This window comes from Antechinus flavipes, chromosome 2 (assembly GCF_016432865.1).
Source record: "Antechinus flavipes isolate AdamAnt ecotype Samford, QLD, Australia chromosome 2, AdamAnt_v2, whole genome shotgun sequence".
Taxonomy (NCBI): Eukaryota; Metazoa; Chordata; class Mammalia; order Dasyuromorphia; family Dasyuridae; genus Antechinus; species Antechinus flavipes.
In genome coordinates, this window is record NC_067399.1 from 410,450,486 (window position 1) to 410,478,026 (window position 27,541).

Sequence of the window (27,541 nt, forward strand, 5' to 3'; positions counted from 1 at the left end):
TATAGAGATCATTGGTAATGTTGGTGTTTCAGTGGAATGATGAAGTACAAAGTAAGAATGCAAAAGGTCTAGTAGAGAGTGACAGGAAACAAAGTAGAGGGACCTCAAGAATACACTGCTATCTTAAGGAATTTAGTCAAGAATAAAGGTCAAAATAAAAGTACAGAGGCAGGAAGATAGTACTATAGAAAGATGCTGGATTTAAGGTCAGATGACAACTTCAATCTTATAACAGTGCTGATTCCCAGCTATGATCATTTGATCACTCTGGACCTCAGTTTCTTCATCTGTAAAATGAAAAAGATAATCCTATGAAAGGACAAGCTAATCATAATAACTGACAACCCATTTTGTTGTCATTCATTATGTTTTGTTCTTTGTGACCCCATTTGGGATTTTCTTAGTAAATATATTGGAGTGGTTTGCCATTTCCTTATTTTACAGATGAGGAAACTGAGGCAAACAGGATTAAAATGACTTGTTCAGGTCACATAACTAGTAAATGTCTGAGGCCAGATTTGAATTCAGAAAGATCAGTCTTACTGATCCCAGACCTGGCATTCTAACCTCTGTACCACCTAGTTGCCTATTAACACTCTTTAGGTCTTACAAAATAGGGCAGTTATTGAACTTTCAATGTTCCCTCTTAACTTTCTAAGTCTGTAGATTGTAGAAGAGTACCTGATCTGGTCTACTGTGGTAGAGGAAGGCTCCTGGTTGGTATTTACCAATATCATTTCCTTTTCAATACCATATCTTCTTTATTAAGAAATACTGGGACAGCTAGGTGGTATAGTGGGTAGAGCCCTGGAGTCAAAAGATTCTAAAGTCAAATCTGGCCTAAAAATGCTAATTGTATGACCTTATTTTATATATATAATACTTATTTTCTTCCTTCCCCTCAAAACCCCCACAACCAACAACAACAACAAAAAACAAGATTTCAGACCCACTATTCTTTTCATTATACTATTTTTTTCTCTCAATTGGCCCTTGATTTTGCATTCAACTCCAGAGGAAATGCTACAATTTCTCTAAATTGTCTTTCCCTCCATTTAATGATATTAAATGTCAGGAAATCCTACTTACTGTCTGGCTGATATCTCCACCATTATGGTTAATTTTATTTCTTTAAGGTAGGTATTCAGGGGAGATGCCTACTAAACCAGTGATATGGTTTATCTAGATAGGTATATTACAGCACAGTCCCTCTCAGTGTTTTGCCCATTATAAAAATTTCCTTTGTTAGTTTTCTAAGTATGAAATAAGACCCTTGAACATGTGCCAAGTTTTCATGGTTGGGAGCCTGAAGAAAGTGTCAAAGATATTAGTTCAGAAAATCCCTGGGATCCAACAATTGGCTGGGAGAAAAGCTATTTTCCCAAGGATTTTGTCAAGATGCCCACTGGAAGTCATTCTTACTCTACTCAACCCTGGAGAGACTATGTCTGAAGTTTGGAATTCACTTCCAGATATCACATTTTTAAGAGGAATCCTAATAGGCTGGAGTGTGACCAGGATGATAAAGAGGCTCAGATATGGTTAATGGAACTGGGAAGTTTTAGCCTCAAAAAATAAAAAGTTTTAGAGAAATGACAGTTGTCTTCAAATATCTGGAGGACTGATTTATGGAAGAAGGTTTAACTTTATCTTGTGTTGTGTTGGAGGTTAGATAGAATAAGACAAATTGTGGAAGCTACAGGAAAACTAATTTTGGCTCAATGTAAAGGAATATGAAAAAAACAAAACAACCCTACTAGAACTGTCCAACAATGAGGCTCCCTCATGAGATAATGAGATCCATTTCACTAAGAATGTTCAACAGAGACTGGTTAAGCATCTGTTAGGGAATGGGAATTTAGACTAGATGGCTTCCAATAGTTGGAAGAGACCTTAGAGATTTTATAATGGAGCTCTAATTACTTACAGACTCCTGTAGGGGAGACAAACTACCAAGGATTTTATCAATATTAATAATTAGAACAATATCTTGCACTTATGGAATGCTTGATTCTCATCTGATCACTACAGTGACCCAGTTTGGGGGTTGGGTTTATTATTATTTTTTGACTAAGATGTGTGATTTCATATAATAGGGAATTTCTGCAGTTGTTTCACAATTCAAGATTGTAGAGACTTGCCTATTGGCTCAGAAAGGATAAGTTTTGTTTAGGGTCACAAAGTCAGATTATGTCAGAGATGAAATTTGAACCCAATCCTTTTTACCCCAAGATTGGCTCTCTATTCAATATTATAGGATGTTATCACTTTAGGATTAGCCAAATTTTATTTTAATTTAAAATTTTTATATTATTTAAATATGTAAATTTTTAAACATATTTGTTTCATTTGTTTATTTCCATTTATTTATTTCAGTAAATGGTATTTTAATTTTTACAATTTATTTTATATGTATGTAAAGGTAGTTTTTAATACTCATTTTTAATAAGATTTTTGAGTTTCAAATTTTTTCTCCCTCCTTCCTCCAATGTGGAATCATGTAAACATATTTCCATATTAGTCTATAATGTTCATTTTTTAAAAAATTTGAGTTACAAATTCACTCTCCTTCCTCTTTCTCCTTGAAAAGACAAGTAACTGGATACAAATTATACATGTATAGTTTTTTTTTTAATTAAAGCTTTTTATTTTCAAAACATATGCATGGGTAATTTTTCAACATTGATCCTTGCAAAACTTTGCTTTCCAATTTCCCCTCCTTTGCTCTACCTCTCCCATAAAAAGCAAGTAATTTGATATATGTTAAACATGGTAAAAATATAAGTTAAATCTAACATATGCATATAAATTTATACAATTATCTTGCTGTACAAGAAAAATAAGGTCAAAAAGGAAAAAAAATCTCTGTGACCCTGGGTAAGTCACTTAATCTCAATTGCTTCAGTAAAAAAAGGGAAAACATGAGAAAGAAAACAAAATGCAAGCAAACAACAAAAAGTGAAAATTCTATGCTGTGATCCACACTCAGTTCCCACAGTCCTCTCTCTGGGTTTAGATGACTCTCTTCATCACAAGATCATTGGAACTGGCCTGAATCATCTCATAGTTGAAAAGAGCTATGTCCATCAGAATTGAGCATTGTATAATCTTGTTATTGCCATGAACAATTATCTCCTGGTTTTGCTCATTTTACTTAGCATCAGTTCATACAAGTTTTTCCAAGCCTCTCCGAAATAATCCTGTTATCATTTCTTATAAAACAATAAAATTCCATAACATTCATATACCCTGACTTATTCAGCTAATCTCCAAGTAATGGGTATCCATTCAGTTTCCAGTTTCTTGCCACTACAAAAAAGAGCTGCCACAAATATTTTTGTATGTATACATGTATAGTTACACAAAACACATTTCCATAGTAATTGTGTTGCAAAAGAAAAAAAGACAGCTCTCTTCCCCTATTAAAAAAAAATTAAGAAAAAAAATATGATCTGCATTTAATATCAGTTCTTTCTCTGGAAGTAGATAACATTTTTCATCTTAATCATCATCATTTCATTCTTTGTAAATTAGTCATATTTTGTTAATTTTTTTTTGGTTCTTTTATTTTTTCCCATTTTAAAGATGATGAAACCAAATTCCATAGATAGCTTGTGGTCCTGTGACTCTATAATTTGCCCCAGATAAAGGTTGGTGTACCAGACTGGAACCCTCAATCAGTGTTGACTGTTGCTTAGTTGATTGGTATTGTTGCTTGGTTTTATTTTTGTTCAGTTTGGTTATATCTGACACAATCAATAGAATGTAGACTCTTTAAGACAGGGACTTTCCGTTCATTGTTGTAGCGACAGTATCTAGCAAAATGCCTGGGACATAATAGACCTTTTGCAAATGGTTGACAAGTGACACTGATTCCCATCTAATTCATTAAAGCAAATAAAAGTCTTAGATCTTCCAAGGTCAAGGAAGAACAGTGGGAATTCAGCCAAACTGGAGGTTCAACAACCTCAAGGTTGAAGACAGTCTTCTTCCTCCTTTTGATTGACCCTTCATAAAATCTTGAGGGTAGGGTGGGGAACAGTGGGGTGATTTGAGGGCTGGACAGAGGCTTCACGGAGAATTTATAAACCTCTAGTGGGGAGCTTCTTCATTGACTCCTAAACTGTGAGGTTGCTTTCTACCTTCTATCTATCCGACTTCCTTTCAGAATGAGCTTCACCGGCAAATATGAAGTTGAGAGTGAAAAGAACTATGAAGAGTTCCTGAAATGTCTGGGTAAGTGGCTTATCTGGAATTTTTTCTGATAAAGTTGTAATAGATCTAGGAAATAACAATTCCTCATAATCTTAGTTTGTAGGAGTATTTGGTATTTTCAAACCACTTTTGCTCAATTGTTTTTTGTAGCTAATCTAGAAACTAGGCAAGGTAGCAATTACTCATTTAATTGATGGATGGATTGAGGCAGAGAGAGAACTTGGAGAACTGAATAGGGAGCTAATCCCAGATTCAGGAAGACTTGGGTTTCAGTTCTATTTCTGATGCATATTGTCTATATGACCCTGGGCACTTAATCTGTCAAGTACCCTTAGGTAAATTTTTAACACTTGAAAGTAAAATGAAATCTTAAATATAGTGGGGAGGCGGGGGAGAGAGAGGAAATGAAGTGAATTAGTAATATAATTGGGATTAAAACTCTGGTCTTCTGTATTAACTCTGGTACTCTTTCCTATAATACTGCATCTTGGATCCTGTTCTTCTGCTCCAGCTACTGAAGAGAACAAAGACACATGTCCCCAAACTTTCCCTATTTACAGGCTCCTAGTGTTAGCAATTTTTTCATGATGCCCTTAGGCCAAAAGAAATGCCTGCCATTTTCCTTTATTAACTAATTAGATCCAAACAATTTAATAAGTAATGGTATCCTAACTACTTAGGAGAAGTTTAAAAAATACATATAAAATGAAAGAAAAAGGAATATCTTAAATCCATTTTTAAATTACCACAATTAATTATTGATGTGATGTGTATACCCTTTGGGCATTGCTCAGCTTCTCAAACCTTAGAATCAGGTATAACACTGACACCCTCATTTTTTCTTCCACTTTGATTTTCTTGTAGTTCTTACTTTTTATACACAGTAACCACCAAAATCCATAGAGGCAGCTTATTGCTCAGTGGTCAGAGTTAGAAAAACCTGATTTTGAATGTATCCTCAGACACTTGTTGGCTGTGTGACTGAGCAAATCATTTAACTCTGTTTGCCTCAATTTCCTCATCTATAAAATAAGCTAGAGAAGGAAATGATAAATCACTCCAGTATCTTTGCCAAGAAAACCCCAAAATAAGTCACGAAGGGTAGGGCAACGACAAAATAAAATTTTATTTTCTCAATGATAAGTGATCATGAATGGAAATAGAGTTTGCTGAGCTTTAGTATTTAGCAATGAACATTCATTTGTTGTGTTTCCCCTGAGAATTTAAAATATCTTATGGCCCCTCTCAGTCTGGGAACCTTGGAACTAAAGCCTTTTGTGTTTCCAGCCATCCAGTGACTGGGGGTCACCAATCTCACCTTTATAAGCACATCAGGTAAAATGTTTCCTGTAAGGAACCTGAGGAAGTCTTTGAGGCCCTGGAATGTTGATCTTACCATAGGAAGCAAGACTGAAATCCTAGGATAGCCTCAAGATCATCCAGCTAGATAGGGGAAGAGAAAGGAATGCTAATGGTGTTTCTTCCTTTTGTTCTTTGGCCATTCATGCCTTAAGTTTAGGGTTTTTGTCATGTGGGCAGCAGCCAATGTGAAAAGGACTTGGGTTAAGAGTCAAAAGACCTGGGCTCCACCTTTGAGTTAGTTAGCTGTGTGTTCCTGTGTAATTCCCTTGACCTCCCTGGACTGAAGTTTGTTGTTCTACCTCACAGGGTGAGAAAGCAGATGTGAAAGTCCTATAAAAGCTAAAAGCCTTCCCCAAATCAAGGTGGTAATATTATGGCTTTTTGTGGTGAGTCAGTGCTAGGTAAAAGGAAAGACTTTTAGAGGATGTTGGAATGTTTGCTCCTTACTCTATGGAGTAACTGACGCTATGGGGATGGCAGGGACTTAGGCTTCTTGTGCTTAATATTATCCCTTCCAAGTCAACCAACATTTATTAAGCTCTGGGCTAAGCACTGGATACACAGAGAAAGCTAAAAACGGGCTCACACAAACAAGCAAGATGTATTGCAGAGTAAATTGGAGATAATCATAGCAGGCACTTAATAGTTCAATTAAATCAAATTATCCACAGGAATCACAGGAGAAAGCATAGTGTGGGTCATAGGATACCCAGTTCTGCCTACTGATTTATCCCCTGGGTAACCATGGGCAAATAAACCTCTTCACTTCTCTATTAGCTTCTCAGTCTATTTAACATATAGCAGCTGGAATTGGATCAGGGGTGTCAGACTCAAGTAGAAATGGGGGTCATCTATTGACTTAGAAAAACAAAATTAATGTTAACTGTGTTGTATTTTTTTTTTTAACAAACATATCCTATATTTTAACATATATAACATTTATTGGATTGCTTGGCCTCTAGGGGAGGGAGGGGAGGGAAGGAGGAGAAAATCTGAAATACAAGGCTATGCAAAGATCAATGTTGAAAAATTATCTGTGCATATATTTTAAAAATAAAAAATAAAACATCCCAATTACATTTTAATCTAGTTCTGGTGCACTCAGGAATTTTGTAGGCCCCAAATTTGAAAGCTAGATGATCTCTTCAGGTTTTACAATGATTCCTTAACTCTGTCTTTCTTTTTGTTATAGAGGACAAGGCAGGAGAAGAGGAAACCTTTTTTTCAGAGATTTCTATATTTCACCTTAAGAGGGCAATCAATCATGTCTGTTGTATGCTGGGTGTTATGCTAAATGTTGGGAATTTTTCATTTTTCATCCATGTCTGACTTTTTTTGTGATCCTCTGTGGGACTTTCTTGGCAAAGATACTGAAATGGTCTGCTATTTCTTTACCTTAGCTTTTTACAAATGGAGAAATTGAGGTAAACAGGATAAAGTGACTTGCCAAGGGTCATATAACTAGAAAGTGTCTGGGGCCAGATTTGAACTTAGGAAGTTAAGTCTTCCTGAGTCCCAGACCAGGGCTCTTTCCATTGCATTACCTAGTTGTCCAATGTTGGGAATACAAAGACAAAATGGAAACTGTTACTGCCTTCAAGGAACTATCTTTCTCTTTGGCTAGACAACAAGTACATATAAATACATATACAATGTATATATCAAAAATACATGGTTTTTGTTTTGTTTTGTGTGGTTTTTGCAGGCAGTAGGGGAGGAAGGCTATAGCAATTGGGATGAATCTGGAAAGGTCTCACATAGGGTGCTTGAACTAAGCTTTGAAGGAAACTAGGGATTCTTTTTTTTTTTTTTTAATAATTTTTTATTGATAGAACGCATGCCAGGGTAATTTTTACAGCATTATCCCTTGCATTCATTTCTATTCCGATTTTACCCCTCCCTCCCTCCACCCCTTCCCTGAGATGGCAAGAGTCCTTTACATGTTGAATGGGTTGCAGTATATCCTAGATACAATATATGTGTGCAGAACTGAACAGTTTTCTTGTTGCACAGGGAGAATTGGATTCAGAAGGTATAAATAACCCAGGAGGAAAACCATAAATGCAAGCAGAAACTAGGGATTCTAAGAATTTGGAGATGAAGAGAGAGTGCCAGGGGGACAACCTGTGCAAGTCTTTGGAAATAGCTCAATGAGTGGCTTGTTTGACTGACTATGGAGCATATAAAAGGAAGCATAAAAATAATAATAGCAACTAACATTTATATAGGATTCACATTATTCCAGACACTATGCTGTGTTTTACTATTATTATCTTATTTGATTCTCACAACAACCCTGCAAGGTAGGTACAATTATTATCATCTTCCTTTTATAGATGAGGAAGCCAAGGGAAATGGAGGTTAAGTGACCTGTCAAGGGTCACACAGCTAGTACTCCTATGGAGTCACATTTGAACCTAGGTTTTTCTAACTCCAAGCCCACACTTCTATCCACATGGCTATCACTTAGTTGCCTTCAGTATTGTATAATAAGCCTGGAAAGATAGGTTAGAGCCAGAGTGTGAAAGATTTAAAATAACAAATAGGATTTGTATTTGATCTGAGAAGTAATAGAGAACCATTGGAATTTATTGAGCAAGACTGTGACAACATCAGACCTATAATTTAGTAATATCACTTTGCTGACCACATGAAGGATTAATTGGAGAGGAGAGACTAGAGGCAGGGAGAGCAATGAGCACATTGCACTAATGCAGGAAAAAGGCCTGAATTAGTCTCAGACTCAATTGAGGAGTAGCTAGGATGGTTCAGTGGCTAGAACCCCAACCTTGGGGTCTAAAGGATTTGAGTTCAAATGTGGCTTCAAACACTTATTAGATTCTGGTCAAGTTTTAAGTGACTTGTGGGGGTTAAATCCCAACTGCCTCAAAAAAGAAAACCAAATGAGGAAACTTAAGGGTTTCCTAAGGAAAAGAGAATTTTTTTCTTTCAAAGAATTGATTGTAAACAATAAATATGATGTTTTCCCCCTTAGGACTCTCCAGTAGTACCATTGAAAAATATAGACACTTCAAGACTATCACTGAGGTGATTCAAGATGGGAACAACTTTACCTGGATCCATACCTACCCAGATGGTCATACCGTGACAAACAAATTCACCATTGGCAAGGAGTCTGAAATGGAAACCATGGGAGGAAAGAAGTTCAAGGTGAGAGATGACATGGTCACTCAGGTATATCTTCTCTCCCACAGTGTAGGCTCATCTAGGGCTGATGCCCTTTTCTTTCTTTTATTTTTTTTAAATAGTATTTTATTTTTCCAAATACATGCAAAGATAGTTTTCAAGATTCACCTTTGCAAAGCTTTGTGCTCCAAATTTTTCATCCTCTTCCTTCCCCTGCCCACCTTCACCCCTGACTCCTTTCCCTGCCCTATGCAACAAACAATCCCATATAGGTTAAACATGTACAATTCTTTTAAACATATCTCCATATTTGTCATGCTGGGCAAGAAATTTCAGACCAAAAGGGGAAAAAACACGAGAGAGAGAAAAAAATCTAACAATAACAACAAAAAGATGAAAATACTATGCTTTGATTCACATTCAGTCTCCATAGTTCTCTCTGGATGTGGATGGGCTCTTTCCATCATAAGTCTATTGGAATTATTGTGAATCACCTCATTGGTGATTCAATTGAAAAGAGAGCTAAGTTCTGGTGTCCTTTTCTCTACCAGGGACACACAAATTCTTATTTCTCTAATTCTCTGAAAGGTCAACTTGCTCTGTTCCCTCATCTCAGTCTCCAGGATAATTAGGAAGGTAGGATTGGAGCCTGGGGCATTAATTAATCCAGATTCTTTTGTCAAGAAATATATTCCAAGTTTTTCCATGAATCCAAGTCACACCATTATTACTGTGTCCCAGCTATTATTAGCTCTTATTCCCCTAGAAAGCAATATTTAGATACCTTGGTGGCAAGGAGTGGGAATTTATCACTATCCCTTCTTCCCAGTCCCAGCCTATGTTCCCTCAGTCTTCCTCTGTACCTGTAACAAATGTTTGCTCACTCCACCTTAAAGATACTTAATGCTTCTTTGTCATCCTGAGCTCTCCTCCACCAGACTTCATCTTAGAATTCACTACCCTAGACCCTCTTTTCTCATATCATGCTTGCTTCCCTTTTTATGGTCCTGCCAAGAAGTTACTAGTTATCCCCTATAAAGTTCTTGTATTGTTTCTAGTCAGTTTGTACTTGGAGAAATTAAGTAATTTAGGGGCTATATTTGCTTTTATCTCAGGCCACAGTGCAGATGGAGGGGAGCAAGATTGTGGCTAACTTCCCCAACTATCAACAAACCTCAGAGATTGTAGGGGGAAAACTGGTGGAGGTAAGTCTGGGATATACCTCAAGAAATCCAAGATAGTCCCTGGGCTGCTTACAGAGGGAAACCAGTATACTGTCCAGCCTTGAAAATTTTGTATCAACTGACATTTCAATGAATAAAGGGCTCTTCTCTGGGGAAAACCTGCCCTTCCTATTTGTTATCATGGTTTCTAGATCAACAATTTTTTTAAAATTTAATAATAACTTTATATTGACAGAATCCATGCCAGGGTAATTTTTTTTTTTTTACAACATTATCCCTTGCACTCGCTTCTGTTCCGATTTTTTCCCTCCCTCCCTCCACCCCCTCCCCTAGATGGCAAGCAGTCCTATATATGTTAGATATGTTGCAGTATATCCTAGGTACAATATATGTTTGCAGAACTGAACAGTTCTCTTGTTGCACAGGGAGAATTGGATTCAGAAGGTAAAAATAACCCAGGAAGAAAAACAAAAATGCAAATAGTTCACATTCGTTTCCCAGTGTTCTTTCTTTGGGTGTAGCTGCTTCTGTCCATTATTTATCCATTGAAACTCAGTTAGGTCTCTTTGTCAAAGAAATCCACTTCCAGAATACATCCTCATACAGTATCGTTGTCGAAGTGTATAATGATCTCCTGGTTCTGCTCATTTCACTTAGCATCAGTTCATGTAAGTCTCTCCAAGCCTCTCTGTATTCATCCTGCTGGTCATTTCTTACAGAACAATAATATTCCATAACATTCATATACCACAATTTACCCAGCCATTCTCCAATTGATGGGCATCCATTCAATTTCCAGTTTCTAGCCACTACAAACAGGGCTGCCACAAGCATTTTGGCATATACAGGTCCCTTTCCCTTCTTTAGTTAGATCAACAATTTTTAACCTTTTTTTGTGTATGCTGGAACCCTTTGTGTCTGATGAAATCTATGAACTCACAAGAATAATAAATGCATAAAACACACAAGGTTACAAAGAAAAACAATTTTATTGAAAAACTTATCAAAATAATACATTTTAAAAAGTTAATTGATTCTAGGTTATCAAACTCCCAAGCTAGAAGGGACCTCAGAGACCAGTCCAATTTCTTTATTTTACAGATCGGGAATCCGAGGAAGGGAGGGAAAGTAAATTGCTTATGGTCACATAGGTAATGCCAGAATCAGGATTTGAACTCATGACTTTTGACTTCAGAGCTAGTGCTCTTTCTGTCTCCTTTCCCCAATGTCTCCCCAATGGTACACTATATCTTTTTATTTTCCTTTTTAGGAATCCTCAGATCATTTTTCTCTTTCCCCTGAAACCCTTCTCATAAGAAGGGAGAGCGAATGATAGGCTATTCAAGGTGAAGTAGAAGGGGGTGTTTTTATTTTCTATTGGAGAGAGGCCTTCAGTTCCATTCCACTTTGTAGTGACTAAACATCTCTAGAATGCTCCAATTTTCTCCACAAAGTTATCTTTTTCATTTCTTCTTCTTTCCTCTCATCTTCCTCTTTGTTCCTTGGATATTATGGATGAAAAAAGAATTGCACTCATTCTTTGCTGTTCCATGTTAAGACATTCTAATTCAAATGAGACTTACTAGCTGTATGACTCTGGGCAAGTCACTTGACTGCATCAGTTTCTTCATCTGTAAAAATAATCTGGAGAAGGAAATGGCGAACTCACTCCAGTATCTTTGGCCAAGAAAATCCCAAATGAGGTCATGAAGAGTAAGACATGACTGAAATGACTAAACACCAACAGTGCAAATTGGCCTATCTTGTTGTATCTTGGGTTGAAGAACTTGGCCTGTGAAATAATCTCAATATTCCTGCAGACAGCAGGCCATGTTGCAAGTGTGCATCTAGCCCTACCTGGTTCCTTTGAAAAGACTCCATGGTAGTGGCTTTGGGAGAGGGGGATGAGGGAGGATCATGGATGAGGCTCCTGTCAGATAAAAGATTACAGCCTGATGGACCCAGAAATTACACTAGATTTACAACCCAAGGATTAGGTTCAAACCTGACTCTTCAATTTGCCATCTTTGTGACTTTAAGCAGATCATGTGACCTCCTCTTTCTTGGTCTTAATTTTCTTACCTGCAAAATGAGGGGGTTGGATCTCTAAGAAGTTGATCTCCAAGATTCCTTCCAAATCTAAATCCTAAAATTCCTCTAGTAGACTGGAATGGGGTAGAAGAAAATGCCATAGTTCCACCAGTTTGAGAATCAGAGTCAGGATTAGGGAAATCATAGGACCATCTATCTGGCACTAGAAGGGACCTCAGAAACCTGATCTAGTCTACTTTTCTCTTCATTTTTGTTCAGTTATCCAATCATATCTGACTCTTTGTGATCCCATTTAGGGTTTTCTTGGCAAAACTACTAGAGTGGTTTGCCATTTCTTTCTCCAGCTCACTTTATAGATGAGGAAACTGAGGCAAACAGTGTGAAGTGCTTTGTCCAGATGTGAACTCATGAAGATGAATCTTCGTAACTATGGACCTGGAGCTCTGTGTATTATGATACCATCTAGCTCCCCTCTTCTCTCCTCATTTACATAGGATAAAATGTATAGATAATTTGGTTGGGATTAGCTAGGTAGCAAGCACCAAAGGCTACATTTGAACTCAGGTTCTCTGCTTCAAAAGCCAGCCCTTTTTTCATTCTATGGGAAGCAACATGACTTAATGGACAGAGTGGTAAACTGAGAGTCAGGAATCCAGGGTTCAAATCTCTCTTCAGATGCTAACTGTATGTATGTCTCTTAGGTGCATATTTCAGCCACACTTTCTTCAGTAATAAAACAGAGATAATAATACCTACCTCATGAGGTTATTGTGAGGATTATGAGATAATATATGTAAACCACTGTGCAACCCTTAAAAGGCTATTTAAATGCTAGCTATTATTATTACCACTGTGTCTCCTTAATCTTTTCCCTAGAATCAGAGCTATAAAATGTCAGAGCTCAAAACGCCCTTTGAGCTTTTAGTCTATTTCCTTCAGTTTATAAAAAAGGAAGCTAAGGTCCAGCAAGTGGAAGAGACATGCCTGAAATCAGCTGTTCTCACCAGGGCTTCTTGGCTCTTGGAATTTATGAGACTATTGTTAGGATTCCACGGGAATCAGAACCAGATTTGTCCAAGAGAATGCACTGAAACCCCCTCCCAGTAAGGACCTATTTCCTGGGACCTGGAAGCATCTAACAATCTTTTATGACCTTGTGTCTCAGAGTTCAGGTATGCAGGGCCCACCTCCATTTCCAAGCCTTGTTTGCCAAAGGAAACAGTGGCTTTTTGGACCCTGGAGAGTGGGGCTTTTGGCAGACATATGGAAAGCAATCAATCCTTCAGAAGATGATAATGACTCTTGCATAGTATTCTTCTCTCATTTAGTCATAGTTCTTTTTCTTCAGAGCTTTGCATTTTTAAAAGTGCTTTCCCCCCCAAATCCCTGTGAGATCATATAAGTCTCACAATAATTATTGCTCCCATTTTTTTAACCTGGGCCTTAGGTTTTCATTAATGTAGGGGTTCATGTAATATTGTGTTTTCTGTAGCCTGAGAGATACCTGAGGACGTTAAGAGGATAAATAACTGGAAGTCAGTATTTGTGAGATTCTGGGGCTAAGCTCTCCCAAATGTAGCAACCCTATTTTATAGAAGAGCAAATTGAGACTGAGGTAAAAGGACTCACTCAAGTTCTCACAGCTAATAGCGTGACAAGAGCTGGAACTTAAACTCGGTCCCCAACTCCAGGTCTAGTACTTCTACTTTCCCTCACCACATGGTTTTCTCTTCAACATCACAAAGACTTTTTGGGATGGAGGATTTTAGATTTGAGTAATTGGTTAAAATCTCTGAGGCACAAAAAAAAGTGACTTATTAAAGGTCAAAGAGCTTGATTTTATCCTGTACATAGCTTGATTTGTATTTATCTATTTGCATGTTGTTCCCACCTCCTGCCCCCACCCCTTAGATTACAGTCCCGAGGGGAAAGGGTTATCTTTTGCTTTAGCACTATACTTGGCACCTTGTAGGTTAAATTGAATTGATTTTTATTTTTATTTATTTATTTTATTGAATTGAATAGATAAGCAGCAGAGACAGGATTTAGATCTGGGTCTCCAGTCTTTCATAGTATCCTGCCTGCTCCCCACCTCTAGCCCACCCCAAGCTTTCCTTCAGAAATCAGCTTCTATTTACAGGGCCTCTGTCTTCTAGATACATAATTGTTGGTATGCAGTCTCATCCGTTGGAATGTGAATTCCTGGAGGGCAGAAACCTTGGGTTTGGGGGAGGGATACTCAATACTTAGCACCATGCCTGGCACATATTAAATGCTTAAATGCTTGATGATTTCTAACAACTTTTTTTTTTTTTTTTTTAAGATTTCCACTAGTGGCGGTGTGACCTACGAAAGAGTCAGCAAGAAATTGTCTTAAGCAGCCAAAATCCTGGAATCCTCCTTGCAAGGAGAGGGAGGGAAGTTTAAATAAAACCACTTTTAAACACAAACATCCAGTATTTGGGAATGTCTTGGTCTCTAGAACTCAGTAATTTTTGTTGTCTTGAAACATCTTGTGTCAGGGGATTGGGGTTGGACAAGAAGAGGATCTTAGGTTTCTGTGAATTACATGATAGTGTTGGAACATCTGTCCTGGGACCTCCCTCCCAGGAAGGATTAAAAGGTAGAGGAAAGGGGGAGGAGAAAGAATCAGGCAGTAGGAGGAAAGTCACCATCCCACAATCTCATCCAGAATGGTGGGGTACCACTATGTCTATTCTATCATTGTCATTGGTTTTGGTCAAGGCACCCAGCTGGTTTGCATTTTTGAAAGTGATTTCCTTTGGTGGCTCTTGCAAACAAGAATGAATTTATTAGATTAATGGGGAATGGGAGCCAGGACAGATACAGTGGGGAATTGCAGCCATTGTGAGGGGAAGAGTGAGGAAGAAGACAAAAGGGAACACAGGAAATGGGAGACACAAAGTAGGATTATAGATTTAAAAGGGATCTTAACTCATTTAGGAGGGAAGTGGGGCCCAGAGAGGCTAAGAATTTTGCATAAAGTCCCCTATGTGGTATGGCCAAGATTTGAAGCCTGACCCTTTGACTTTATCTATTGCTTTCTTTTATCCCATGAACCTTTGCCAGGTGGAATCTTTGTGGGTTTACTCCACTCTCCCAGGGCAGTCAGTCATGAAGTATTTATTAATATGCTTTACTATGTGCCAGACTTTGTATTAAATGCTAGGGCTACAAATACAAGCAAAAAGAGTCCCCGACCTCAGAGAGCTCACATCCTGATGAGGGAAGGCTACACAAATAAGGGGGAGCAGCTAAGTGAACAGAATGCCGGGTCTGGAGTCAAGAGGACCTGAGTTCAAATTCAGCCTCACACATTTACTAGCTGTGTGACCCTGGGCAAGCCACTTTTAACCCTTCTTTCCCCAGGTTCCTCATTTGTAAAAATGAGCTGGAGAAGAAAATGGCAAACTATTCCAAGTATCTTAGCCAAGAAAACCCCAAATGGGGTCACTGATCAGCTAAATAACAACATAAGGACACTGAAAGGCTAAGGAGTGGGGTGGGGGTCAGAGACAAAGAAGGGCATAGTGGTTAAATTCTGGTCTTGAGGGAAGGCCAGTGTGGACCCTACCCCCCCACTGGAGGTTTCTGGAAATTGCCTATAGGCTCCAGGAATGCTTTCCTGTCTCTCCCTGAGACTAGATGGATTCTAAGAAACTGACTCAGGAAACCTACTTTTAAGTCCTGGATGTACGCATTAGTCTGGTACTATGGCCAAATTACCTCACCCCTCTTTTTCCTCAATTTTCTCATCTGTAAAATGGGGGATAATAATATTTCCCTACCTGTCCACCTAAAAGGCAGCCATGGTTTGTAGAGAAGGAAGGATGGGGGGAACCTGAGTTCAAGGGCTGCTTCCCACATTTATTAGCTGAGTAACCAAAGATACAAGTGCCCCAGTTTTATTGTTTAGTTCTTTTTTGAGTTGCGTCTGACTCTTTATGACCCCATTTTTTGCTGTTTTGGCAAAAGAGTAGTTTGCCATTTCTTTCTCCAGCTCATTCTATAGATGAGGAAACTGAAGCAAACAAGGTTAAGTGACTTCCCAGGGTCACACAGCTAGGTTCTGAGGACAGATTTGAACTCAGGACACGGAGTCTTCCAAATTTCAGGTCCTATTTCACTGTTGCCTGTCAGTGCCCTGGGCAGCTCCCTAATTTAAAGTATTATGGGTTTACTTCATCTGATCCTCACAACTCTGTGAGGTGGTGGTTATTATTACCCTCCTTTTAGATAAGGAAACTGAGGCAGACAGATCAGATGACTTGTCTAAAGCCAGACAGCTAGAATTTGATCTGTTTCTACCACTTGTTTCAGACAGTAAATCAGAGCTAAGTTACCTTCTGCCTTGAGGGAATTTCCTCTTCTAGTGTACAAAGATGATAATGTGAGCATGCTCCATGTGCTTTGTAAATACAAGGAATGATGATGTTCTTGTGTGTTCATCCTTGGCCCCAGATTTCAAAAGTCCTTTGCTACCTATTAGCCCCCCATCTTGAGGACTGCCACGATTCTGGCTCATTTCCCCAAGAATGGTCCTTCCCACCACCTCTCAAGTTCATCATTCTACCAAGACTTATTACTAATTAAGTGAACTAGGTAGGCATTAAATTAAACCAGCAGCATTGTTCTTCCCCCTCCAGATTGAATAATTACTTATAATGAGCTTGGATAATAAGTCTCTAAATAACAGAGTTAGCTGTAATTAGGATGAAAAACTCAAATTCACTTCTTTGAAACAAGGACAAATACAAACTGCAGGGTGGAAATTTATCAACCTTCTTTCTCCACCCAACTTCTGTCCCTTCTTCACATCTCCAATCCTACCCCTCTTTAATAGGATTGGGGGGCTTCATCAACTTCCCAAAATACACTCCTGTGATTATAGGCAAATCATTTCATCTGATACTTGTTTTGTCAATTGCAAAAGAGATAGCTGCCTATTTTGGAAATGGATTGTATGAATGAAACATGTGATATAATAATAATAATAAAGTTCTTTAGACAGACCTTGAGAGTATCCCTTGTATTACTTTTTCTGACCACATTGTGAGCACTTGCTTTAGGTGAGTTAATTTTTTTTTGGCAAGCATACATTTGGCATTTAAACAATGTGGCCAGCCCAATGGAGTTGTGCTCTCTGCAGTAGAGTTGGAATGTTGGCAGTTTAGTTTTAAGAAAAAACCTCAGTGTCTGATATCCTATCTTGCTACATGATCTTGAGGATCTTAAAACAATTATCTTATCACTCCCAAGCTCAAGATTCTTCAGTGGCTCCCTATTGCCTATCACAAGAAATTTAAATTCTATTTATTATTATATTTTTCAACTGCACACCTATATGCAATCTCCCAGAACACATCTTTTTTCCAGCCAAAGTGATTTTAGGTGCTGATACTTCTTGACCACCAGGTGGGGCTCCATTCCCTATTCTGGACACCTTTGAAACCAAAACTTTTGCAGGGAAAGCATTTGGTTTTGAGTTATCAAATGGGAAAAGACTTTGGGTTGTAGATGTATTTAAGCTTATGTGTATAGATATCTAAGATAAGTGCTTTCAAGGCTGCTCTAGCAATTCTTACCATCTATGAAGAGAAGCACCTTTAGACTTATAGGTCTAAAGAACTCACCTGGGTTCTATTTTCTCATCTTTAAGTAAGGGGGCTACCTGAGTCCTAATTAACTTCTATAGTTACATTCTAGTACCATGATGCTGTGTGTGATTGTATCCTGAGGCAGTGTTAGAGGTTTATCAAAGTGAAAATGGCTTTGAAGGGTGAGGAAGAATGAAAACAAATCTCATTTTTCCCCTTGCACCATTCTCCTTCAATATGTTTAAAAAATATTGTACTATAGAAACAAAAAAAAGAGGGGTCATGGGGGAACTATGAAAATTTTTATTGTTTTATAAGTACAAAAATTAATTGATCAGTAAGTTTGCCTAAAGTATAATAATAATAATATAGCAAAATTAATATAAATTAAGGCATTAAAACTACACTGGCATTTATATAATTTGCATAGTACTTCACATATATTATCTCACTTGATCCTAGGCTTCTTGGGCAATTATACAGATGAAGAAACTGAGATAGAAGTTAAGGAGTCACACAGCTGAATGTCAGCAGAATTTAAACCGAGGACTTCTTGACTTGATATTGAGATCAATATTCTATTCACAATTCGACTTTTTCCAAACTTCCCCTCAAAATGCTATTACAAACAGTAGTTTCAACAGCTGACATTTTTAAATGAATACCTCAATCAGTGCTTATAATTAAGTAGGTGGTGGTATGCAAACTTGGTGCTACAGAAATGGTTTTAAGTATGTGTGGGAAAGCTTCTTTTGCTAAATTGGATAAATTATTCTCCTTAGAAATCCCATTAGCACTAGTGATTGGATTAGCAGAATCCATTATATTTTCCTTAGTAATTTCTTCAGACACCTTTCTTGGATGTCTAGCTCCCTTTGGGCTTTCAGAATCCTCCTCAGGAAGATCAGTGAATCAACATTTATTCTGATAGAGGACTGATCAACTTTGAGATTGATTCTTTATTTGCTGAAGTTTGCGTCAACAGAGATTCCCAGACGACCCAGGCAGGGAGTCTGAGACAACAAAGGGGAGGCTGCTTTCTTGATGGAGAAAACAAGAGTGAAAATCATAGGATTTAGACTAGGAAAGAACCCATCAAGTCAATCCCCTTACTTGAATAATGTGAAAACTGAGGACGACAGGTGAATGAATACCCTTGCCCATTTTTTAAAAAAGACTATCTCAACTCCATCTAGCCTACTGTACTTTCCTCAATGATTAGGGTGTCTGGCTGTCTCCTTGCACTTGACACAGGAGTTGATATTGAGTTCAATATTCAATTCACAATTCCACTTTTTCCAAAGTTCCCCAAGAAATGCTACGTACAAAAAGTAGCTTCAATAGCTGGGTAGATCCAGCCCTCTGAACTCACTTGAGATCAACATAATGAAGGATGGAAACAAGATAAGTCTGGGTGGTATAAAACTATGTGACTTTGGACCTCACTTTTCCTTTTGGAGCTAATTTCCTCATCGGTAGAATAAGATTGCTGTAATAGATCCCCAATTGGACTAGACTTGCTTTAGTCCTGTCGAGCACCAACATTCTATGTTACAGTGATTCTAAGAATGAGTGGGCTGAAGAGCGTACCTGGTTGATAAGTCTCAGTTGGGTCCTGAATGTGACACAGCATTATGGAAATGGGATCATAAAAGTAAAGAATTGGCTTGCCTCCTCCCTTCCCCTCTCCCCTTTCTGATCTTCTAAATAGAAATGGATTTCCTAGGCGCACACTTACCAGCAGTCAGATAAATAGCTTCCTGGGCACTGCCACATTGCTAATGTGATTTAGGGCTCCATCTGTGGAACAACCCTCTTGACAAACTTCCCATCAATGCCCTTTGCAGCAAACTGGCTCTCTCATCCCCAAACTCAAGGTCTGTTTCCCTGGGGTCTCTCTGCCTGAGTCCATAAAGAATCAGCCTCCCAATAGCCAATTTCATGGGCTGCCCATCTTTCCCTCCAAGAATGGGCAGTGGAGGGGAGCTTTGGTGAATTCTTGGGAGTGGAAAGACTGGGCTTCCTCTCAATCTGAGAGTGAGCACAGCTGCCCACAAACCGAACAGAGCCACTGGGGAGGACTTATTGGCCACGATCCCTCGCCAAGCTGGCTGGTATGAGCTATTCACAAAGAGAAAAAGGCAGCAAAGCTGCTCTTCTATTTGGCTGAGTCTAATCGCCCTCAACACACCTGGTATGACCCAAAGAGAGCAGTACAGGATCTCATTCATTTGGAACCAGTCAGTGAAGCGTTTGTGATCACTAGACCATGTAAATGACCTAGGAAAACACAGTCTCCTAAGCCAGTTAGTGTCATAAACAAAGACTGGATGTAGTGGGTTATTTTGAGAAAATAAATTCACTGTCATCTAAAAATGTTTAGCACTCAGTTCTCATTTGGACAAGCTAATTTTAAATGTTATATGACTTTTCACAGTTTTAGCTCAAATGACAATTTCTCCAGGAAACCTCTCAGTTACAACTATTCTTTTCAAGTTCTCAGAGCATTTTTCTATTATTTCTTATGCTTCCCAACTTTGCTCACATTCATACTTTCATCCTAAGTGGCTCGCACTAAGCAAACACTTAAGAAGGGAGGTCCAAAAAACTGCCCTTAGAAGTCAGGAAGACCTGGCTTTAATTCTCTCAGACACTTAGTAGCTGTGTGACCCTGAGAAAATCATTACTCTAGGCTACAGTTTCTTATCTGTAAAATCAGAGAGTTACAACTGGCTTTCTAAGGTCCCTGCCAGTTCTAATTTCAATGCCTGTTAAGTGAAGTAAGTATAGAATCTCTCACTTTATATTGCCTGTGATAAACTACTAGGGTAAATAGCAGCTAAAATAGGAGAGGAAAATCTTAACCCAGAGGGTTCTGTTTCAAATAAACCAAAATTCAGACTGATGATTCAGGGTCAAGCCCAACACAATAGTACGGTCATATCTTGTAGGAGGGCTCTGCCTCTTAAATGAGTAAGGAAAGAAGAGACAGGACAAGACAAATCAGTTAGCTCTTTATTGGGGGAGCTTTCCTCCAGGAACCAGCAGGGGAAGCAGAAAAGAGAGGGAGAGTTTCACCAAATGGAAGAAAAGGTGGGGCTGGTTGCTGGATTCTGCTGTCAACCCTTAACTCCACACCTGTTACCCTGAGAGGATGCCCAATAAAATAGTGTAGAGACCAGACAGAGCTCGCAAACTATGAAAACAGATCAGAAAAAAACACCAAATTTCCAAAAGAGGAATGCTTAATGTTGCATCACTCTAAGGCTTTATTTTTGCTTGATATTTATGTTTTTCATCTACCCCGCCCACCTTCAACCTACCTTTTTATTAAAAACTTCATCTTTTCTATGCAAGAAAAGTTATTCAGATTAGATTGAGACCAACTTTTGGTGCCCACCAAGGTGGAAGGTGGGGTGGGTTTTCACTGTTGTAGTCTTAAAGAAGTTGGAAACACGTCACTGATTTCTCCTAAAAGTTACTTTAGGAAAGGACCATAATATGGTGCTAGAGGGACAACATCCAACTTCTCATTTTTCCCTTTCCCCACCTTTTTCTCACCCTGCCTCCCAACCCTCAAAAACACATTGAGCATGGGCCACATAAGTCAGAGTAAAAAAAATATTATTGCACATTGTTTATATTGTCAGATATAATGTGATTTAGGGCTCCCTCTGTGGAACAACCCTCCTGACAAACTTCCCATCAGTGCCCTCTAGATGTACACCAACCTTCTCCAATACTGCCCCTTTCAATCTGACCAATCTGACAGCAAATGTTCTGAGGGCATTCATCCTCTTGAATAAACACATCTCTGCATTTTTACAAATGCTCCATCTCTTTGCTTCATACAAACAAAAACCCAGGCTAGGTTCTCATCCTTTACAGAAGCAGAGAACAAAACTGTCATTTACTTTTCAAAGATCTTATCTAGGGGCTGATTATTATAGGGGAAAACTCCACTAGCAGAAAGTCTAGGGGCCATCTGGAACTACAAAAAGCTTAGAAAACGACCTTTGCTAATTATTTCTTTTCTTTCTGACAAGAAGAAAGTCTAGCTATCAGTTTTTAGTAAGCAAGCCATAAAATAGTTCAACTTAGAACACTTTAGCATTATGGGCAGTGCATCACTCACAGACAAAACTTTTTTTTTTTTTTTCCTAAGGAACCTTCAAGTAACATTAAATCCCTGATATAATTTGTAAACAAGACATCTTACTGAGCAAAAAAGCTAAGTCACTTCAGGAGGCAGCAGCATCTTTAAATACCTACAAGGCAGAGCAATATTTGAGGTTTAAAAAAAAAGTTAAAAAGGGACCCATCCACCCAATCCCAGAAGGCAGGTATTCAGATGTGTTTCTCTATTAAAACAACGATAACAACAAAACAGTGACAAATCTAAACAATAAAAACAGAAACAAACATACATTTGACATCCAAGCCAAGAAAAACCTGCACCAACATTCTTGGCATTTTCCAGAAGAATCAAAAAACTTCTCAGTGTCATTTTACAGTGGTATAGCTGCCATTGATAAGAAATAAAGTCTTTTTTTTTTTTTTTAACAATAAAAACAGGAAACATTCTTTGACTAGTAGTCTATCCAGGGTCAGGTAGTCTGGCCACCAGCCAGGTCCTTCTGATTCCCTGGAGTCCCTGCACTGGAAGCCATCTCTATACAACCAGATTTTCAGAAGGAAATGTTCTTGGTGAGGTATGTTATTGCATTTTTCCACTCTCACAGTTTTAAAAAGGGCAAAATTCCCCTAAGTCAGTGCTTCAACAAGGCCCTGGGGAGAAGAGGCCTTAAAAATAACCAAGTTCTGCAGCTGACATCCTAACACATCTCCCACAACAGCTGACGGCCGAGCAACTATGAGATTCCCCTGTTCGTTCGTTCTTCCACTCAGGCCTTGAGCTTAATGTAGTCTTGGAGAGGCTTTACTTTATCTGTCAAAACATCCAGCTGGGAATGAATGATGTCCACTGAAGTAGCTACTCCCATAGGCCATAGAGATGCAGTGTCTTGGTTCTGCCCCAATCTGTCTGGGGAGGGGTCCGGGGATGGTGACAGCCTGGACGGCTGAAGGCTGGAGGGCAGAATAAGGGTGATACAGAGAGGGGCCGGTGCTTCCCGAGAGCAAGCTCCCAGCCTGGTGGGGCTGGAGCGTGTCACGATAGGCTGAGCACAAGTCTTGCACAGGGGCCTGGATATGGGGCAGAGTAGCCGGGAGCTGGGGGAGGGGATGGTGGAAGGCTGGCTGTTGGAAGAGCACCTGGGTAGGAGCCTGATGTGTGCTGGGCACTAACACCTGGGACTGCAGGGTTAGTGGCTGGTTCTTCACTTTGTTGGGATCCTTGAAGTCACTGTCGAAAGCCCTGGAGGGGAAAACCAAAGGAGAGTTAGGTGAAAGTTGGCAATAAAAGTAATCACTAAGTATTTTTAAACTGCTGTGCCCTGGAATAACAGCAATTTACATTTTTAGATTATATAGCACCTTCCTATAACAACTCTGAGGCAGGAAGTCTAATTGGTCCCATTTTACAGATGAGGAAAATGAGACTCATGTTTAAAAGAAATAAAAGGGCAGAGGTTAAAAAAAAATAAAGTTCCTTAGTAAAGTTCAGGTCTTCCAATGCCCAAGTTTCATAGGAGACATGTTGTCTCTCAAGAAGAGAACTGCTTCTTTGAAGAAGCTATAGAATAGCTCTTCTCCTCACAGGCTGGCACAGAGTCCTTAGTCTTGTCTAAATGGTCAAACCTTCAGGAAGTACTGCCTAGGCAAGGGGGCCGTGGACATCCACTCAGTCTATCACTCTTCCAGTCCACCACTGGTCCTAGAGATCTCGTTTACCTTCATAGCCAAGTGACTGGGGAACTTCTTTTGAGGGTTTTTGCCTCTCGTGCCCTTTAAGTAGCCCCAGTGATTTCTCTGACCATTTGGTGATCAGTCACTCGCCCATTTAGCCAGAGATACCAAGGCCTCTTGAAATAGCATCAAAGACTTAGATAATAACCAATCTGTACATTTGCCTTGCCTAAGATGCGGCATTGACATTCCCACACTAAGTATTTTGCAAATTTATTTTTTATTGTGCTTATCTTACACACACACGTTCTCCATTCTGGACTGCCTCAAAACTCAAAGACTCTACACCAGGATGGAAGCACTCTAATGGTGAGGAGCTGTTGTGTGTGCTGAACTAGACAGACCCCCTACAGACTGACCCCTAGGCTGGCATGGCGTCAAGGAATATGGGGTAAGACTTACAACAGCATGACTTTAACACACGGACTGATCTGCTCCATAGAATAATGTGATATTCTCTCCAGGTCTCTGGGCCAGATGGGGGAGAACTGCAGGCAAATCCTAGAGGCCCCAATGCAGGCTGCAGCTACCATAGATGGTGGGAAGCTGTGAAAAATATGATCTGAAAGAGAAGTTAAGATTAAGAGAATGAAGAAAAATGTCTTCATAAAAATTCTATTCTCCCTTTATGTCTAAGAGGCTACCTTACGACTGGTCAACTCAGATCTCTCCTCTGAAGGAATAGGTGAGCAATGGTACCTTACCTGCAAAGCAGGTGGAGCTCCACCCTTCTTGTCTTAGTTCTATCTCAGTTTCTTGATCTCATGAAGCTGGAGCAAACCAGCAAATTGGGTCACACTTATTGTCTACATCAGCCTTGAAGTACCAAAAACTTCAGAACTGCTTTTTTTTCAGAGCTTTTTCTTTTGTTGACTCTGGACAAGGGCTCAACGACTTTAAAGCTCTCTGACCCTCTTTGGCTACATTTCATAAGAAATAAGCACTAATCCTGAGAAACAAAAAAAACTTTGTGCCTTTCGAATAATTTCAAGCTCCGTCAGGCAGGTGGAGGAAGAAGTCCTTTTTTCTTTTGGTTTGAGAAAGGGCTGCTTTCAAATACGGTAAGACTTGGTCTTCTAGTTCATAATTGAGCTTTTTCTCCTTGTCTTAATTATGGAGTAATAAGAGTTCTAATGTGTGTTTCTAATATCTAATATTTATTTTTTAAACAGATATTTGAGAAATTGCTTTCTGGGACGAATGGATGGCCCCTTTAAGTGAATTTTAAAAAATTTGCAGAATTGTCCTGCTTATTAGAGGTGCTGCTACCTATCTGGACTAATGCTAGGAAAAAATTATGAACATATCCATAATAATTAACCCAGAGATCCCATTGCTAAGTGTGAAACTCAAGGAAGTTCAAGACAGAATGGAAGGGCCTAAACATCAAAATATTTACAGCAGTACTTTTTGTATTAGCAAAGAACTGAGAGTTAAACAAATTGTGGTAGGTAAAATATAATGCTCTCTTACTATGCTGTAAGAAATGATGACTATGACTAATTCAGAGAATCATGGGCAATCTTACATGAGTCAATGAAGATTCAAAATCAAGTTAGCAAAACCAGAAAAATGATAGAATCACTGACCTCAACAAAACAAATGTTAAGAATAAAATATGGCATGCTTTGTGATAATAATGACCAAACTTGGCCTTGGAGAAGGTCAGAAAATGTACCTTTCTCCCTTTCTTTGCAGAGATGGAGGGCATAGAGATGTGAAATAATGCATATATTGTCACTTGGTTGATGTGTTGGTAATTCAGTGACTTTTCTCTTAGTTTTTCATCTTTGTTAAGAAGGCTGGGTCATGGGTGGGCTGTACTTGAAAATGAAGGTAACACACGAAAGATTCATATGAACTAATGCAAAGTGAAGTGAGCAGAAGCAGAACATTCTACCTAGTATCAGCAATATCACACAAAGACGATTAACTGTGAAAAATTAGCTATTCTTATCAAGACAACAATCCACAACAATTCCAAAGAATTCATAATGAAAAATGTTTCTCTATCTCTAGAAAGAACTGATGAACCAAAGCTATCAAATTAAAAACAATTCCTGTCTTGTGTCCTGAAATGATTTTTACGAATTCTGTCAACTCTCTTGCTTTTGACCTCTCCTTCAAAGCAGAATCAATAACTTAGGATTTAGATCTATACCAACTTTCTTAATTTACAGGTGAGGAAATCAAGACCCCCAAAACGAAGTGGTTTTTGCCCAAAGTCAGCTGGGATCACAAGTCATTGCTGGAAGAGACAGTAGCAAACATCCAAAAAACTCCTTTCATTTAAATGGGAGAGTCCAAAGAACCAGGGTATAGCAGAAATTTGGGACTCCCTACTTACATATCGACTCTTTATTCTGGCTACTATCTCAGGGGGCTTCAGTCCACCTCTACCTGGGACAGAAGACTTGTGCCAATTCCCTGGCGTTCTCCCAGCCCCTAGGTGGGCAGCCATCTCCCTACCTTGTAATGAGACTTCCAGAAAGTAGTGGGCATATTTCTCCAAGAAACCTTTGGTTTTCGAGAAAGAGAAGATGGGCCAGTTGTTGCAGAGGTCCTTCTCCCCGAGAGAGAACAAGAGGTAGTAATCCACATAGTGGGCTGGGGTCGGCATGCAGAGGTTCCATCCAAAAGCTTCCAGGAGGAGCAGCTCCGTCTGGAGAAGTTCCTTCTTACTCAGCACCAGCTGGTGGTTGCATAGGACGCCCAAGCTGTTCATCTGTTCCAGTTTTGGCACTCGATCATCCTTCTCTTCAAATTTACCTGGGGAAGGGATACAGAAAAACAAGAAAGTGTCTGAAACTGTCCCATAGTGAAGACTCATTAATGTCCAGAGAGGCCATGAAGTGCACAAGAAATGGCTTTAAAATAAGTTCATGTTAGAGCAGGAAAGGCAGGGCAAAAAACATGAGGAACACCTACCTGGAATGTTTAATTTGAGAATGCCAGCTAGGAAAATTACTGTTATATGCTTCCAGAAAGTCCCTATCATTTCTTCACCTTCCAACACATTTCCAGAAACCATAGAAAATAGAAATCCTGTCCAATATCTGCCCCAGGTAGCCAAAAACGTGGGTGGGAACTGTATGTTATTGTATATGCATACACATGCAAATATGTATAACACATACACACAATACATCTATGTGTGTATACACACACACATATGCACATAGGTACTTTCTCAGCCAGTCCCATCTTATGACTTCGTAAGTGTAGAAAACTGCAGGTGGAGAGCCTTCTCAACCAATGCAGATCTGTACATTTTTTGGCAACTTACTAATCCCTGAGGGTCACCTGGGGCATTGACTTGTACATAGCCAGCACTTGGAAGAAGGGAATTTGAATCATGGTGGTCTTGATTCCAAGGTCAGCTCTCTACCAGGTCATGTTGCTACTAGTATAAATATTTTCGCCCTGGGCTTACTGATAAGGAAAATAAGATAACTTATTGAGGGGCATCAAGTAGTAAAGATACAAGTACATAATTCAAATCTAGGCACTCTCCAACCTCCAAGTCCAATTCTCTTTCTATTATAGCACTTGTTCTCAGCTTTTGAGTTCAAGAATTCTTGTCAAAAAGAGTCTACAAAGGGGCAGCTAGGTGACACAGTGGATAGAGCACCAGCCCTGAAGTCAGGAGGACCTGAGTTCAAATCTGGTCTCAGACACTTAACACTGCCTGGCTGTGTGACTTGGGCAAGTCACTTCACCCCAATTGCCTCAGCCAAAAAAAAAGTCTGCGGAGTCAGACTTCACATGTATAATGGGTTATCATACTGTTTAATATTAAACATTTAAAAAAATTCTATAGATCCCTTTATCCCCACAGTTGTATAATTTAGTATCTACTGAGAAACTATGTAACATAAAAGTTGTACGAATTTAGCAACAGCTTAAGCAGACTTTTTTTTTTTTTGGATTCTCAAGAATATTTCCCCAACATCTGAAAGACATAAAGATAGCTAGAAGGGCAGCTAGGTGGTACAGTGGATAGAGCCAGACCTGGAGGCTTGAGTTCAAATTTATTCTCAGATATTTATTAGCTGTGTGATCCTGGGCAAATCACTTAACCCTGTTTGCTTCAGT

General features: G+C 39.0%; 2 protein-coding genes across 3 annotated transcripts in view; one reads left to right on the forward strand and one right to left on the reverse strand.

Annotated features, from left to right (window-relative positions):
* The first annotated feature begins 4,115 nt into the window (after window positions 1–4,115).
* Window positions 4,116–14,410, forward strand: FABP6 (fatty acid binding protein 6). The gene is made up of 4 exons (XM_051978828.1): window positions 4,116–4,236; window positions 8,573–8,748; window positions 9,840–9,929; window positions 14,284–14,410. Exons 1-4 carry the CDS (start codon window positions 4,170–4,172, stop codon window positions 14,335–14,337), a joined length of 387 nt encoding a protein of 128 aa, XP_051834788.1. The 5' UTR covers window positions 4,116–4,169; the 3' UTR covers window positions 14,338–14,410.
* A 6,169-nt stretch (window positions 14,411–20,579) lies between these two features.
* CCNJL (cyclin J like) overlaps window positions 20,580–27,541 on the reverse strand; it is a 49,639-nt gene continuing 42,677 nt past the window's right edge. For both annotated transcript variants that reach the window (XM_051978830.1, XM_051978829.1), the window contains 3 exons: window positions 25,916–26,215; window positions 23,849–24,008; window positions 20,580–22,955 (listed from right to left, as the gene is read on the reverse strand). In XM_051978830.1, coding sequence (XP_051834790.1) covers window positions 22,523–22,955; window positions 23,849–24,008; window positions 25,916–26,215 — 893 coding nt within the window. In that variant the 3' untranslated portion in view covers window positions 20,580–22,522. The remainder of the gene's footprint in view (window positions 22,956–23,848; window positions 24,009–25,915; window positions 26,216–27,541) is intronic.

Coding starts and splice junctions, on each gene's coding strand:
- FABP6 (XM_051978828.1), top strand. CDS start 4,170: ATGAGCTTCACCGGCAAATATGAAGTTGAGAGTGAAAAGAACTATGAA. Junction 8,749..9,839: donor TGGGAGGAAAGAAGTTCAAG/GTGAGAGATGAC, acceptor CTTTTATCTCAG/GCCACAGTGCAGATGGAGGG. Junction 9,930..14,283: donor TAGGGGGAAAACTGGTGGAG/GTAAGTCTGGGA, acceptor TTTTTTTTTAAG/ATTTCCACTAGTGGCGGTGT.